The sequence below is a fragment of the Rutidosis leptorrhynchoides genome, chromosome 3 (genome assembly GCF_046630445.1).
Source record: "Rutidosis leptorrhynchoides isolate AG116_Rl617_1_P2 chromosome 3, CSIRO_AGI_Rlap_v1, whole genome shotgun sequence".
Classification (NCBI taxonomy): domain Eukaryota; kingdom Viridiplantae; phylum Streptophyta; class Magnoliopsida; order Asterales; family Asteraceae; genus Rutidosis; species Rutidosis leptorrhynchoides.
In genome coordinates, this window is record NC_092335.1 from 35,433,931 (window position 1) to 35,447,153 (window position 13,223).

The 13,223-nt window shown below is 33.2% G+C and overlaps 2 protein-coding genes across 5 annotated transcripts; one reads left to right on the plus strand and one right to left on the minus strand.

The window, feature by feature from the left end:
* Positions 1-290: 290 nt before the first annotated feature.
* On the minus strand, positions 291-2,743 carry LOC139895935 (uncharacterized). The gene is made up of 5 exons (XM_071878485.1): positions 2,620-2,743; positions 1,673-1,860; positions 1,481-1,568; positions 686-752; positions 291-588 (listed from the first exon to the last, which is right to left on the minus strand). Exons 2-5 carry the CDS (start codon positions 1,827-1,829, stop codon positions 535-537), a joined length of 366 nt encoding a protein of 121 aa, XP_071734586.1. The 5' UTR covers positions 1,830-1,860; positions 2,620-2,743; the 3' UTR covers positions 291-534.
* A 1,127-nt stretch (positions 2,744-3,870) lies between these two features.
* On the plus strand, positions 3,871-8,839 carry LOC139899621 (glycine-rich RNA-binding protein RZ1C-like). 4 transcript variants are annotated; one of them, XM_071882459.1, is made up of 5 exons: positions 4,092-4,178; positions 4,687-4,862; positions 5,187-6,769; positions 6,991-7,493; positions 8,298-8,839. In XM_071882459.1, exons 4-5 carry the CDS (start codon positions 6,994-6,996, stop codon positions 8,560-8,562), a joined length of 765 nt encoding a protein of 254 aa, XP_071738560.1. In that variant the 5' UTR covers positions 4,092-4,178; positions 4,687-4,862; positions 5,187-6,769; positions 6,991-6,993; the 3' UTR covers positions 8,563-8,839. The 4 variants fall into 4 exon arrangements, with proteins under 4 accessions (XP_071738558.1, XP_071738560.1, XP_071738561.1 ...); XM_071882457.1 differs by lacking the exons at positions 4,687-4,862; positions 5,187-6,769 and adding an exon at positions 3,871-3,940 and having other exon boundaries at positions 4,045-4,178; XM_071882460.1 differs by lacking the exons at positions 4,092-4,178; positions 4,687-4,862 and having other exon boundaries at positions 4,874-5,498; positions 5,572-6,769.
* The last annotated feature ends 4,384 nt before the right edge of the window (positions 8,840-13,223 follow it).

The following is a 13,223-nucleotide window of genomic DNA, read 5'->3' on the forward strand; positions in this document are numbered from 1 at the left end:
CGCTCGAAAAACACGACAATTGTTATATATTACTTCTTCGAGCGTTTTCCCGCCAAAATAAAAACATTTATCACAAAGTGTCTCTACTAAATGTTCATATTTTCATCTCATCTATAATGTTCGTGAACAAAGTTTTTTCAAAAAATGAAAGAAAAAAAAAAGTTTTTGCTTCCCCCCGCTTCCCCCCGAATGGTTACTTCCCTTTTGATCCTATTGTTCGTGAATCGTCGGACATGGTCGAAGTTAAACGAATGAAATAAAAACAGTTCAAACATTTTTGAGACTCAACACTACAGACTTTGTTTATCATGTCGAAACCATTTAAGGATTTAGTTTAAATTTGATCGAAAAGTTCCGGGTCGTCACAGTCAATAACTTAAATAGTGTCGGAGAGTTTTCTGTCACTTCATGGTTGCTTGGTACATAACCATAATATCACTATTTGACTACAACTTACAGTTAAAATAGTTGAACTATTGGTATCTAAGTCTCATGATAGATCAATAAACTTATGAATAGGCTAAAATTGGATTTCTAATCATACAAACCTTCATTATGCCATATATCAACAAGAAAGTCTACCATCTCCTGCATGAAAATGAGATAAATTCATATAAATAGTAGGAAAGTAAGTTTGTTCATTTAAAATACTGGACTCGTGTATTTCATTGAGAAAGATTCTTACAGATAGAGGGATCGGCTCAGTGAATTTCTTGCTTGTTGAGAGCAAGTCATCGTAAGTTGTTGACCAGCTGCATAAATGATCCGAGAATTTCAATCATTTATTACTTATTAGACGACGAATTAAACCAAAAATTAGTCCATGAGTACAAACTAATAGTAATACTTGTTGTAAAGTACTAATAAAATGTTATCAAGAGGAATACCACAAGGGTCTAATTGAAACTTGAACACAACTTTGTAGATCAAACCAAGGTTGCAGAAATCGGTTCTCGGGGAGTTCTCGGCAGGGTCTCCAAAACGAGAACTCGGAGAACTCGGGGAGTTATCGGTGGTTGACTTTCGTTGACTTTTGAGATTTTATCGAGTTTTTTCCGAGATTTGACCGATTTTACCGGGATTTGACCGATTTTTCTGAGATTTGACCGATTTTTCCGAGATTTGATCGATTTTTTGGAGATTTGACCGATTTTTGGTCGTTGACCGATTTTTTGACCGATTTCAAAACGAGTTCTCGCCAGGAATGAAATTCCGAGTTCTCGCCGAGTTCTCCCGATTTTTGCAACCATGGATCAAACACACTCAAATGACCCACTTCCTATTTGAAATGAAAAAGGGTATGGTTTGACTTTAGAGGTCAAACTAACAAACATTTCATTCAAAATATACATGGACTCTTTAGACCTTTAGAAAAACATGTGTAAATACTAAACATTAGCAATAGTTATCTAGAAGGGGGAGGCTTATTAATGAATTAATATCAAAAAAAAAAAAAAAATGTATGTAATATCTCAATAACCTTATGATTGGATCTTTTGACAACCGTTGTGGTTTTTGAGATTGATCCCCAATCCATCGTCTTCTGCCCTCATTCCAAGCGATTACACCTACGTATTCATTCGATTCTCAGCTCAATGGAACAAAATGATTACAAATACTATCCTAAAAATAAAATGTCTCTATCTACGTTTGTTATAAAGTGATATAATACCTTGATTAAAAAATGCAGGGGTACTGCTTTCGTTATTTCCTGGGCTATTCTTTGTTTCATTTCTAGGGACTTCGAAGGGTTGAGTAGACCTGCTTCTTCTGCTACTAACTTCCATTACCATCATATTGCTAGCTTGTGAACTTGTGTCAACCTCCATCTTTCTATAAAGTTTAAATTGATACTTTTCACTGTGACATTCAGTTCATGTTACTTGCAAGCATTATAACATTAATTATGTAAATCCTCCATTGAAAATATACCAAACATACACAACACCACTACACCAGTTATTAAGTGATTCTAACACACCACCTTAAATATTTTTTTATTAATATCTTGATGCATCCTCAGGATTCATAGAATAATATGTAGATTACTAAGATCTTACACACCTATAGATAAAACATAACATTTCCATTTATTTCCTTTAAAAAACTCTATCCATCCCATAAGTCATACGAAGTGTCAAGTGTCAACTTTTCTTATTTTTATTTGTCATAAAATAACTCTACACTTGCAAAAATCAACTATTGAGTATTATTGTTTAACTCCCAATTACCTATTACTTTCAACAATCTATTTATTTATCAAATAAAGTAACTCAAACTTACCGTAAATAAGGGCAAGGGCAAAAGTAACGTTTATCAAACGTATTTTCATTCTCAAAAATTGACATTCTTTTGGGACATGAGAGTAACACTGAAAGGCAAATTTGTGCAAGAATCACAAGTAATTTATTGCATATTGTTTATGAAATCCTCATGAATCAAACATCAACATACCAAAACCCATATCATCATCATCTCATCGTCATCTTATAAAATAAAACTTAAAACCCACCAAAAACCATTGTCCAATTTCATTGCAAAATATAATAGGAATACTAAAATACTATATAAAAAATGAATATAATATAAAAACAATGATAAAAACTATAGGAAACTTACCAAGCAAAATATGAGCCAAGATTGCAGAAAGAAGGAAATTTAAAAATGGGTGGAGTGCATATATATAGACGTTTATTGTTGTAAAGAAAGATACAATTTCATTTTCTTTCTCAAAAGTATTGTGTTTGTGTTTGATGTCTTTTTTTGGTGGTTGGTCCTACTGGGACTTCTAAAAATTTGTTTCTGACGTGGATCTTATGTGGATAAGCTAAAGTTACTTGTTCCCTTTTTATTAAATGACTTCCTTGCCCTTGATAGTTGAATGCTTTAGCAATTTAAAAGTAAAAATAGTATGTCGGTGAGGCTATTATGGACAATTTAAATTGATAGGCATTTCTAACCCGTGGAAAATGATGGATAAAATGCACATCCTCTCAAATTGAAGTTTTAGTTTCACAAGTTAACTGGTCGCTAAAACAGATGTAAGAAATTTATACATTTGAAATTATTATAGATAAAGATAAAGATAAAGATATCTCTTTAACGTAGTTTTCTTCTTTTTTACACTTTATCTTTTTGATAATAATTTAATAATTGGTGGGCATGCAACAAAAAATAAAAGTTTTAAGTTCAATTTCATACCTTCTATCATAAGTTATACAATTTTTCTTTTCGTGAGATCGATAGATAAGGGTCATTAGTAGTTAATTTTTAACCTTCTATCTTCCACTTTTAAAATACTAAGTGTAGTAGTCACATATTATCTACAAATGAATCTAAAAAATGATTTTTTTATTTTTATTTTTATAAACGCCTCATATATTTTCAAAGTCTATTGTATATTACATAAAAATATAAAATATACTTTAATGAATATTCAACGAAGTCTATAGCATATGACTCTATTATGCTCACAGTTATTCTTATGTTGCAAATTAAAATCCACCGTGTTAGATGAAACTTTTGAATTTTTCTAGCATGCTCCTTAAAAAAAACTTTCAAATAAACTATTTATTGCATATTTTAGTTTGAAATGATCATTTTAAATAGCAAAAAAATTTTAAGCATTTTTCTAATGACATCACTAAGTGTTGTCACTAAAATATTCGAACCCACATAGGCACATAAAGTTGCTTGTATATTCAAAATAATCAACCATCTCATGAAAATAATTGTATCATCTACTACTAAATTTTATGTATATTTAATTCATAAAGGACTGAAGAGCCAATAGTTGAAAAGGAAGGACCTAAACCGTCAATACCAAACATCACGTCGCTCCAATTACATTTCCTCGTACCCCTCAGTTGCTAGGGTTTCCAATTTTAGACTTCTAACCCACACGCTTCTAACTCTGTTCGAATACCGATCAACGGAAAAGGTAACTTCCTGTTTTAAAATAACATGCAATTTAATCGTTTGTGTGATCCAGTTTTGAATATTATATAGGGTTTCTGTCTAATTTGTTGCTATCTGATCAATTAGATTGCTAATTGTTGAAATCGATGGCTTCAAAAGATTCTGATTACCGAATATTTGTCGGAGGATTATCATGGGACGTTACTGAGCCTCAGCTTGAAGATGCCTTTAGCCGTTTCGGCAAAATCATCGACTCTCAGGTTCGTTACCTTTATATTTCTTAATTAATTATTAATTATATATAATATAATATACTACGTGTGTAATGTATATAATTTATTCTTTTGTACAAAATATGTATAAATTAATAAACTTGTATCACTAAGTTGTAACTATTCGATTTTGAGTAGGTTTATATAGGATTTTGTACGGAGGATCGATATAAGGAATTTAAGCCCTGCAGGATATGATGATTATAAAAATGGCGTAATAGTTATATGAATTTTTGCTTACTTTTTGTGCTTTAATTCACAGTTACGATAACTGTTGCTTATTCATGCATTATGAGAAGGTTCACATGTGTTTATGAAACTATGTTGATGCAAGAGAAGCATATATATACTAACAATATTACCAGTTTTTCATTTGTCAGTAATAATGAGTTTACTTTTACATATCAAATTTCAAGATATGATTTTAAATTAATACGTTTCTTTTTCATTGATTCTGTTATTGATTCTTTGTTTGTTTGTTATTTTTCTGGAATAGTGTTACTGAATATTTGGTTGATTAAGATGGATCTGTTTACTTGGAGTTTTGGGTTGAATTGCTGAATCTCACTGTCGTTTCTGTACTTCGCTTTGTTCAGTTGGATGGTGTTGAAACAAAGCATTCGTTTGTCAGTACATTGCACAATCTCATTAAAGATTGAATCAGTTGTTTAAGTGAGTCTGTGATCTGTTTTGAGAGAGAGCAATGGTTTGAGATTAAAGGGAATTTGACTCTTCTTATGTGCTTTAATCTGCGGGGTGAGCGTTCGAAAAGTCAAAGGGATTTAGCGAATTTCCGAACGCTGTTTAAAACTTAAAAATCTTGTTTGAAACAAGTTTTATCTGAATTTTTTTTTTTTTAGAAAGTCCTTTTGAAGTTAGCAACATCACTATTGCTTTTCACTTCTTTTAATGGTTGATGACTAATGACTATGACTATGACTATTAGAGAAAGTTTATTTTGTACCAGCAGTGACACCTGGTTGTTCACCTGAGTAGGAAGTGTGTATGTGGTCGTTGCGTGAACCAGCTTCATTGGTCCAACGTTCTCTGAAGCAGCGAATAATAGAATGTCATGATCTGTGGTGTTCATTTGAATCAAACGGGAGTCCGGATTTAGCTTTGAGCAGTAGTGTCTGAAAATTTCGCGTCAGGTTGTGCCTAGATGACGTGTACCAATCTTTTACTGCATCTGCCATTCTCCAGCTGCTATGTATTTTATGGGGCTGTTCAGAATTTTAGATGTCAGATTAACACCACAGTCCATATGATTATGTCTTCCATACTTTTAGTTTACTGGGAGAGTGACAGGTCTGTTCTGTTGCTATTTGAGCAGTTTTTAGTCTCTTCTTGATAAGATATTAAACTGATATTCACCTTAAAGTCTAGCGGTGGGCATCGTGATTTGCTGGAAAGTACGAAACAGTCGTTTGTGGAAGAAGTATCAATAGCTGCTTACATCGTGAAACTAGACATGGTGTTCGAGTTCACATCCAGCTTTGCTTGAGTTATTTGCTATAGTACTTCTACAGAGTTAAATCCTTTGTTTAGCTTCTGGGCAGCCCTTGAGGTTTTTTTAGCCCAATTTGTGTTAGCTGTAATTGGACTTCTTTGTTAATTTATGTAAGATATAGCTGCTATGTGGGTGACTAGATGAGAACTGAATTGCACCGCACTAGTTCGGGTAGATTAGCCACTGTAACTGCACAAACTAGTTGTGGAGATTTGTATTGTTTGTTCTGTTATGCTCATGCGAGTCACTCCGTTTTACTCTAGTTGACGTCATGACTTATAGCTGTAGAGCATCTTCATACTGATTTTTTTAGGTGGTTTGTGATATGATTACCGTAGTGTCAGATTTTTTGCTGAAAGCTACGACACCAAAATTGTGGTTTAGTAACAGATGCTGAGGATATTTCATTGCCATGTTATTTCCGGTGCAACTGATTACATAGATAGAGATGAATTGACTGTCGTACCTGTACGTTCAGAAGTCGTATAGCACACTTACCTTTTCAATTGTATTAAATTAAATGGCACTGTTTCTCATCTCTAGGGAAGTTGTGAATATTATGTATCTATAGAAAGACGTCTTTTGATGAAACTAAAGTGAACTGTCAGAACTGTATAGGCGCCAAAACATGGGGTCAAGCGTTACTGTAGTTTTTTCCGTTACTGTAGTTTTTATTCTGAAAGATCGATTAGTAGCCGATGCTTTACATCGGACACAGTGGGGAAGAAAATTTGTTAGAGATATGGAATTTAGCTGAAAAGTTCTTTATGAGATGGTTGGAATTAGTAGTATGTACTGTTATAGAACTATAACAAGTTAAAGTATAATAAAAGCCAAGTCTCATTACTGAATCTTTAGCTGAATTTCCGTGGTTAAGTCATCCCAAGAGCGGTTTGTTTCTGTGGCAACCATATATAAGGTTAGAAAAGTGAAAGACCTGTTAGTAACATTGATATTACATTGAATGGAGTCGGAAAGAAGAAATTGATTGATGTAATTGGTACAGAGAACCTTTATCTGTTATAAAATCTGACGAATTGAGTTATTTGGTGGCCAAATTGACCGAGAGGTAATTTTAAACTTAAAGAAACATCTAATTTTCAGTTTCTCGTTTATTATAGCAGATGTAGTGTTTGACAATTACTTTCAGCATTGTATTAATCTATTTATAGTGCAAGCAAAACTATTGTTTCATTGTTTGAGTTTCAGTTATACTATAGTTTGTACTATTATATCATTATGGTATCTAGCTTTTTTGGTCGTATGGTATTAAGCATGGTTTTTATGTAGATAATGGTTGAAAGAGACACTGGCCGTCCACGTGGATTTGGATTTCTGACATTTTCAGATCGACGAGGTATGGAAGATGCAATAAGGGAAATGGATGGCAGAGATTTAGGGGACCGGGCTATATCAGTTAACAAGGCCCAACCTAGAACGAGTGGTGATGATGCAGATCATGGTTATGGTAGAACTAGAACGTATCCTTCTGGTGGTGGTAGAGGTGGTTATGGTGGAGGAGGTGACAGATCACTGGGACAAGATGAGTGTTTTAAGTGTGGCCGCTCTGGACACTGGGCCCGTGACTGCCCTTCAACTGGCGGTGGTGGTGGTCGTGGAAGAGGTGGTGGTCAGTTTTCCTCCCGCTCCAGGTTTGGTGGTGGTGGAGATCGCTATGCAGATCGTGACAGCTATTTCAGTGACAGGTATGATGGCGGGCGTTTTGGTGATAGAGACCGCTATGAAACCAGAGATAGTAAGTACGGAAGCCGCAGTCGTTATGCTGGTGACAGGTATTTATGTAAATAGAGACTAAGTTGTTACTTGTTTGGTTCAATGCAAGATAATTTTTAGGGGAAAGTGAATATGGTGCTGTTGTACATATATCATATATATGCTTATCTGACAAACACGTTCCGATCCCTTTATTTTGATGTTTTTTGTGTAAAATAAAATTCATATTGACTATTGTATAACATTTTTCAAGATTAAACTTAGATTTGAAACAACAAAATTCAAGTTGACTTATGTTATACATAAATTTTTCTCAAGCCTTATTAGTATGTAATACTTCACATTAAATAAGATGTCATTCTTAATTGTAAAATTTACCAATCAAACTTTGATAAATGGTTGTTTTTGATTTGTTTATGATTCACTAACGTATTACAAAACTTATTTTACACGAAAAACATCAAAACAAAGTGATATGACAGTGTTTGTCATATAAGCTTATATGTACAAAAGCACCATATTCACTTTTCTCTAATTATTATCCACTATACTAGTTGTGAACCGCGCCAAATTACTGTCATACCCCTCTAAACAGTAACATTCACAGTTATACAAGCAGGTGTATTTTGGTAATTTTGAACTTATATTTTTCTATTTCCTTTACTATACTAATTACTAAATGGGAACCACTTCAAATTACCGTCATACCCACGTGAAGAGTAACATTCACACTTATACAAGCGGGGGTATTTTGGTAATTTTGAATTTATATTTTCCTTTAAAAAAATGCCGCTTGCTTTTCCCCAGTGAAACGGGCCCTACCCTTACTAATTGATATAATTTCTGTTGTTGCACTTACACAGGTACCCACCGGCGCCTAATGGAGATCGGTTTGGAGACAGGTATGGAGCTCCAGAGCGTTATCCACCACCACCACCACCTCAAAGTGGATATGGCAGGGAGAGAGACTATGATCGGGAAGTTGGTCCAAGGAGGAGCAGTGACAGATATGCAGGTGGCGGTGGAGGTGGTGGGCCAGCACGTTATGAAGGAAGAAGCTATAGGGACAGAGCAGGTCCGTATGACCGTCCTAGAACGGGAGGCCGCCCATCTACTTTTGATTATTGATAACCTTGTTATCTTCTACAGATTAATGAGTCTATTATATGCTTTCTAGACTAGACGATTTGCTTTGTGCCTTTGTGCTTGGATCCCATAGTTGTTTAAGATTCAGTGGTATTATGTTGAGGATATTTGATAGGCACTTTATTCCTATGTGTATTCAGCAGGTACTTTGACACGTAGTATGTTCATATGCTATGCAGCAGGATCTATCAAATGTCAACCTAAAGTGGTATATTTTGTATACATAAGAATGTCTTAATTCCTATCTTCTCTTATCATAATTTCCGAATATATCATGTTTGCATATGTTTAAAATTAATATTTATCATGTACATTCGAAATTTCCAATCTCTTTTTCATTATTATTAAACTTTATCGTATATCTAAAAAGTATTGATATCGATTATGGTACGTTCTGTTAAATATAGGCACAATTAAATTATTTACCCACCAACGTCCAACAAGATCATATTAACTCGAACTTAACAAAATTTACCAACTTTGAAATTTATGTCGAAGTAAAAAGCGAAGAACCGAAAGTCATGCCACAACTACGAAATAAGTATAGTTTGGTCGCTCAAATGAGAAAACTCAAAAACCTTTTCGAATAGCTGACAAGTATATTTCTATCGAGAGGTAGATATACACTTGATTGCAATGAGTCAGAGGTAGATTTGATGATCCACCCTGGTTGCCATTTATAACTTCTGTCGAGAGGAAGATGTTGACAGAGAGGCTAGATATGTTCACCTTCATCGGATGTGCCAGGATGATAGGTGATAACCCTAGAAGTGATGAGAGGTAAATGACTTGTATCATATCTCAATGTGTTGAAGTCGAATGACCGTATAAGGTATTTTGTGTTTAGAGTTCACCTCTATTTATAAAGGGGGTATTAGGGTTTTAGAAAAGGTCTATTGCCGCTAACGTACCAAGCACAAGTGCAAATTTAAATTAAAGTGTGATAAGTTATGCGTATCAATAATAGCAAAAAAGCTACTGTATTTTTTGATATGGTTTTGCTAATATGTGTCATATGACACACATTGAGTTGCATTTAATAAAGTCGAAGTTTCTTTTATATATTGGAGTATGGTAACTAATTCAGTTTAAGAATTACCATTTATATGTGTGCATCAATTACAAATTATGAATATTTAAGTAAACTACGAGTTCATTAAACACACGTTAACGTATGTCACGAGCGTTACATGCACCTTAATGTATGTCATCGTTACACCCTTGTTAATAATATGTTTCAGATCTCCAATAATTTTTGCCTTCTATTTGATAGCCATAGATTTGTTAAGGCTTTTGTACCAGCAAGTATGTCTTCTTTCATCATCGATCCTCTGTCGTGGCTCCCATGAACGAGTTTATTTCTCCATTTCCTAATTGATCTCATCAAAATGTATCTTGTTCCCAGCCATACCTGATTAGCTTCCTTTGAACCCAACTTATAATTTTTAATTGTTGTTGCGTTTGTGACACCATATGTATTGGATTCGTTATATTCCACTAGTTAAAAAGACCACACCAAAGTGGAATGATATACCAACATGTTGTAAAACATGATCGTTACTCATTTATACCGGCAAAACATGCATGAATCATAACTTACAACAATACCTCAATCCAACAATTTGTAGTGAGTTAGAAGTCTATTATGAATTAACCTCCACCATAATAAATTAATGTGACGATCGCTCCAAATCCATATGGACGAACACGTCATTCATCGATTTCATTGCGAGGTATTTGACCTCTATATGATACGTTTTGTAAACATTGCATTCTTTTGAAAAGGCACACCATAAATGAATATTTAAATCAAAGGTTTTCGACATCTGATGATTTCTACATATAGACAATCACCGTAAATAATAGTTTACAATAGTACTTCCATTGACAATGCAGTCAAAATAAGATACATGGTGATGATTTGGTGAATGCAACATTTCCTTGATAAATATGCCATGTAAGACTCCATGCACATAGCTTGTCTAACATATAAGCAAACAGCGGAAGACTTCTAGAAACCTGAGAATAAACATGCTAACAAGTGTCAACACAAAGGTTGGTGAGTTCATAGTTTTAGTGTTTCGCATAATCTGTATATAAAAGTGGATCACAAGATTTCAGTTGTTTTATCCAGAAACGTTTATCAATAGATTCTACATAACAGAGCACCCTGGTAACTAAGATTTAACGTTATAATGATAATTACCCTATTCGTTTTAATACACGCAAACCAACGTGTCATAAACTCAAATAACATACGTCCGTTAAAAGGCTAGCGCTCTAGCTCGGACGGGGATGTCAAGCCCTATGGATCCATATACTATTATTCGCGCCCGCCAGTTCACTTCCTATGTACTGGCAGTTACTAGTTACCAAAGCTAAGGAATTTTCGGTTTAAACTCAGTGTAGAATTAAGTATGTACTTGTATCCATTGCGTTTAAAATAAAGTGCATGTATTCTCAGCCCAAAAATATAGATTTCAAAAGCAATTAAAAGGGGAGCAAATGAAACTCACCTTAGCGGCACATAAAGTTGTTCATCGTAATGTGACCGAAACTCGGAATATCAAATAATCGTAGATCTCAACGTATCAATATTGAGATTTAATATTGTAGGACAGTACGTAGACGTAACGGAGATGATAAATACTAGGTTTGACTGTACGAGCATAACCCTCGAACAATACCCATAACCTCCTTAGTAATAACCCATAATTTCCTTAGCTCTATCATGCTCGCAAAACCATTTTGAAAGTGACACACTCATAACCTGGTCGTAGTATTTTATGTATAATACTAATTAATAATATTAATAATAATAAGATTAATAATAATAATAATAATAATAATAATAATAATAATAATAATAATAATAATAATAATAATAATAATAATAATAATAATAATAATATAAATACGGAGTATGATATGCATGTGTGTGTAAGACTGAGACCAAAATGCTCGAGCTTTTATAGGTGTGGCCTGATTCTGATGCTCATGCGATCGCATGGGTTTTATGCCTATTTGCCATGCGATCGCATAGCCGTCAGATCCAGCTCACATATTTTTTTGTAATTTTGTTTGTCGACATAATTTAATATAATATATATAATATATTTAATTTAAATAATTAATTATATATTATATTAAATTCATGTGCATAGTTGACTTGTAATTTTCGTTCCGATGACTCGTACGTTGTCACTCGACTTATGTCCCGGTTTCGGTTTCTCGAACGCATTTTCGTACGCTTAAAAAACTCGCAATTTACGTTTTGTGACTCGTACCTTTGTCAAAATATAGTCTTAAATTATCAATAAACTATATCATTCAAAGCGTATCTTAAACTTTCGAGTGTTTTGGTCATTTACTTCTATAAATCATTGTCTCACTATTTGTTGATATATATATATATATATATATATAATAACAAATCGTTTTATGACCAAGTTAATATATATTTTCAACATTCATAAACACGTTTTAAATATACGTCGCAAGTTATTCATACAATTAATATTCTAACTTATCATATATATTCAAATAAATATTTAAACCAATAAATTTAATGTACGGCATCAAACAATTAATACATTGTTGCGTTTTCAAGTTATAGTATATATATATATATATATATATATATATATATATATATATATATATATATATATATATATATGTATCTATTTACATATAATTGTTCGCGAATCGTCGAGAACAACCGAAGGGTATTTGAATATATGAAAGTAGTTCAAAAATTTTAAGATTCAGTTTTACAGACTTTGCTTATCGTGTCGGAAACGTTAAACCATTTAAAGATAAAGTTTAAATTTGGTCAGAAATTTCTGGGTCATCACAGTACCTACCCGTTAAAGAAATTTCGTCCCGAAATTTGAGTGAGGTTGTCATGGCTAACAATAAAAATGTTTTTATGACGAATATGAGTCGATAAATAGAGTTTTATCACCGTTGAATAATATGGATAAAACAATCCAATTACTTGAAGCGTATGAGAGAAGCCGTCGTAATAAAGTGAAATGGAGAATAGAGATTCATCTTAACTTTTGACGTATTAACGATTGATTTCCGGAATTTAAGGAATAGAAAATCTTCATAATCTATATAAGATTTGATTCTTCGGAATTTGTGAAAATTAGGATTTTCTTTGATTAAATGCGTAATCTGCCTCGATTGCTATGTCTGATATTTCGCTATAAATTGACCTCTTCCGTTTCATTTCTTTCACCACTCCTACATCTTCTTTCTTATTTCATACATCCCAATAGATTGTGAAAATGCTTAATCCAGTTCTGATTCTTGATATTTTCTTGGCTATCGTATCCTTCATTCTTCTTTTTCATCTGCCACCGGAGGAGGTTATTTTCTTCTACTATTACCTTGGGGTTATTGTGACGACCCGGAAATTTCCGACCAAATTTAAACTTGATCTTTATTCTATTTCAACATGATAAGCAAAGTCTGTAATATTGAGTTTCTAAACTTTTAGAACTGTGTTCATGTATTCTGTTACCCTTTGACTATTTCCGACGATTCACGAATAACCATTTGTAAATAGATACATATATATTTGAAAATGTATATATGTATATTTTAATATAATTTGAAATATTATATTAAGTAGT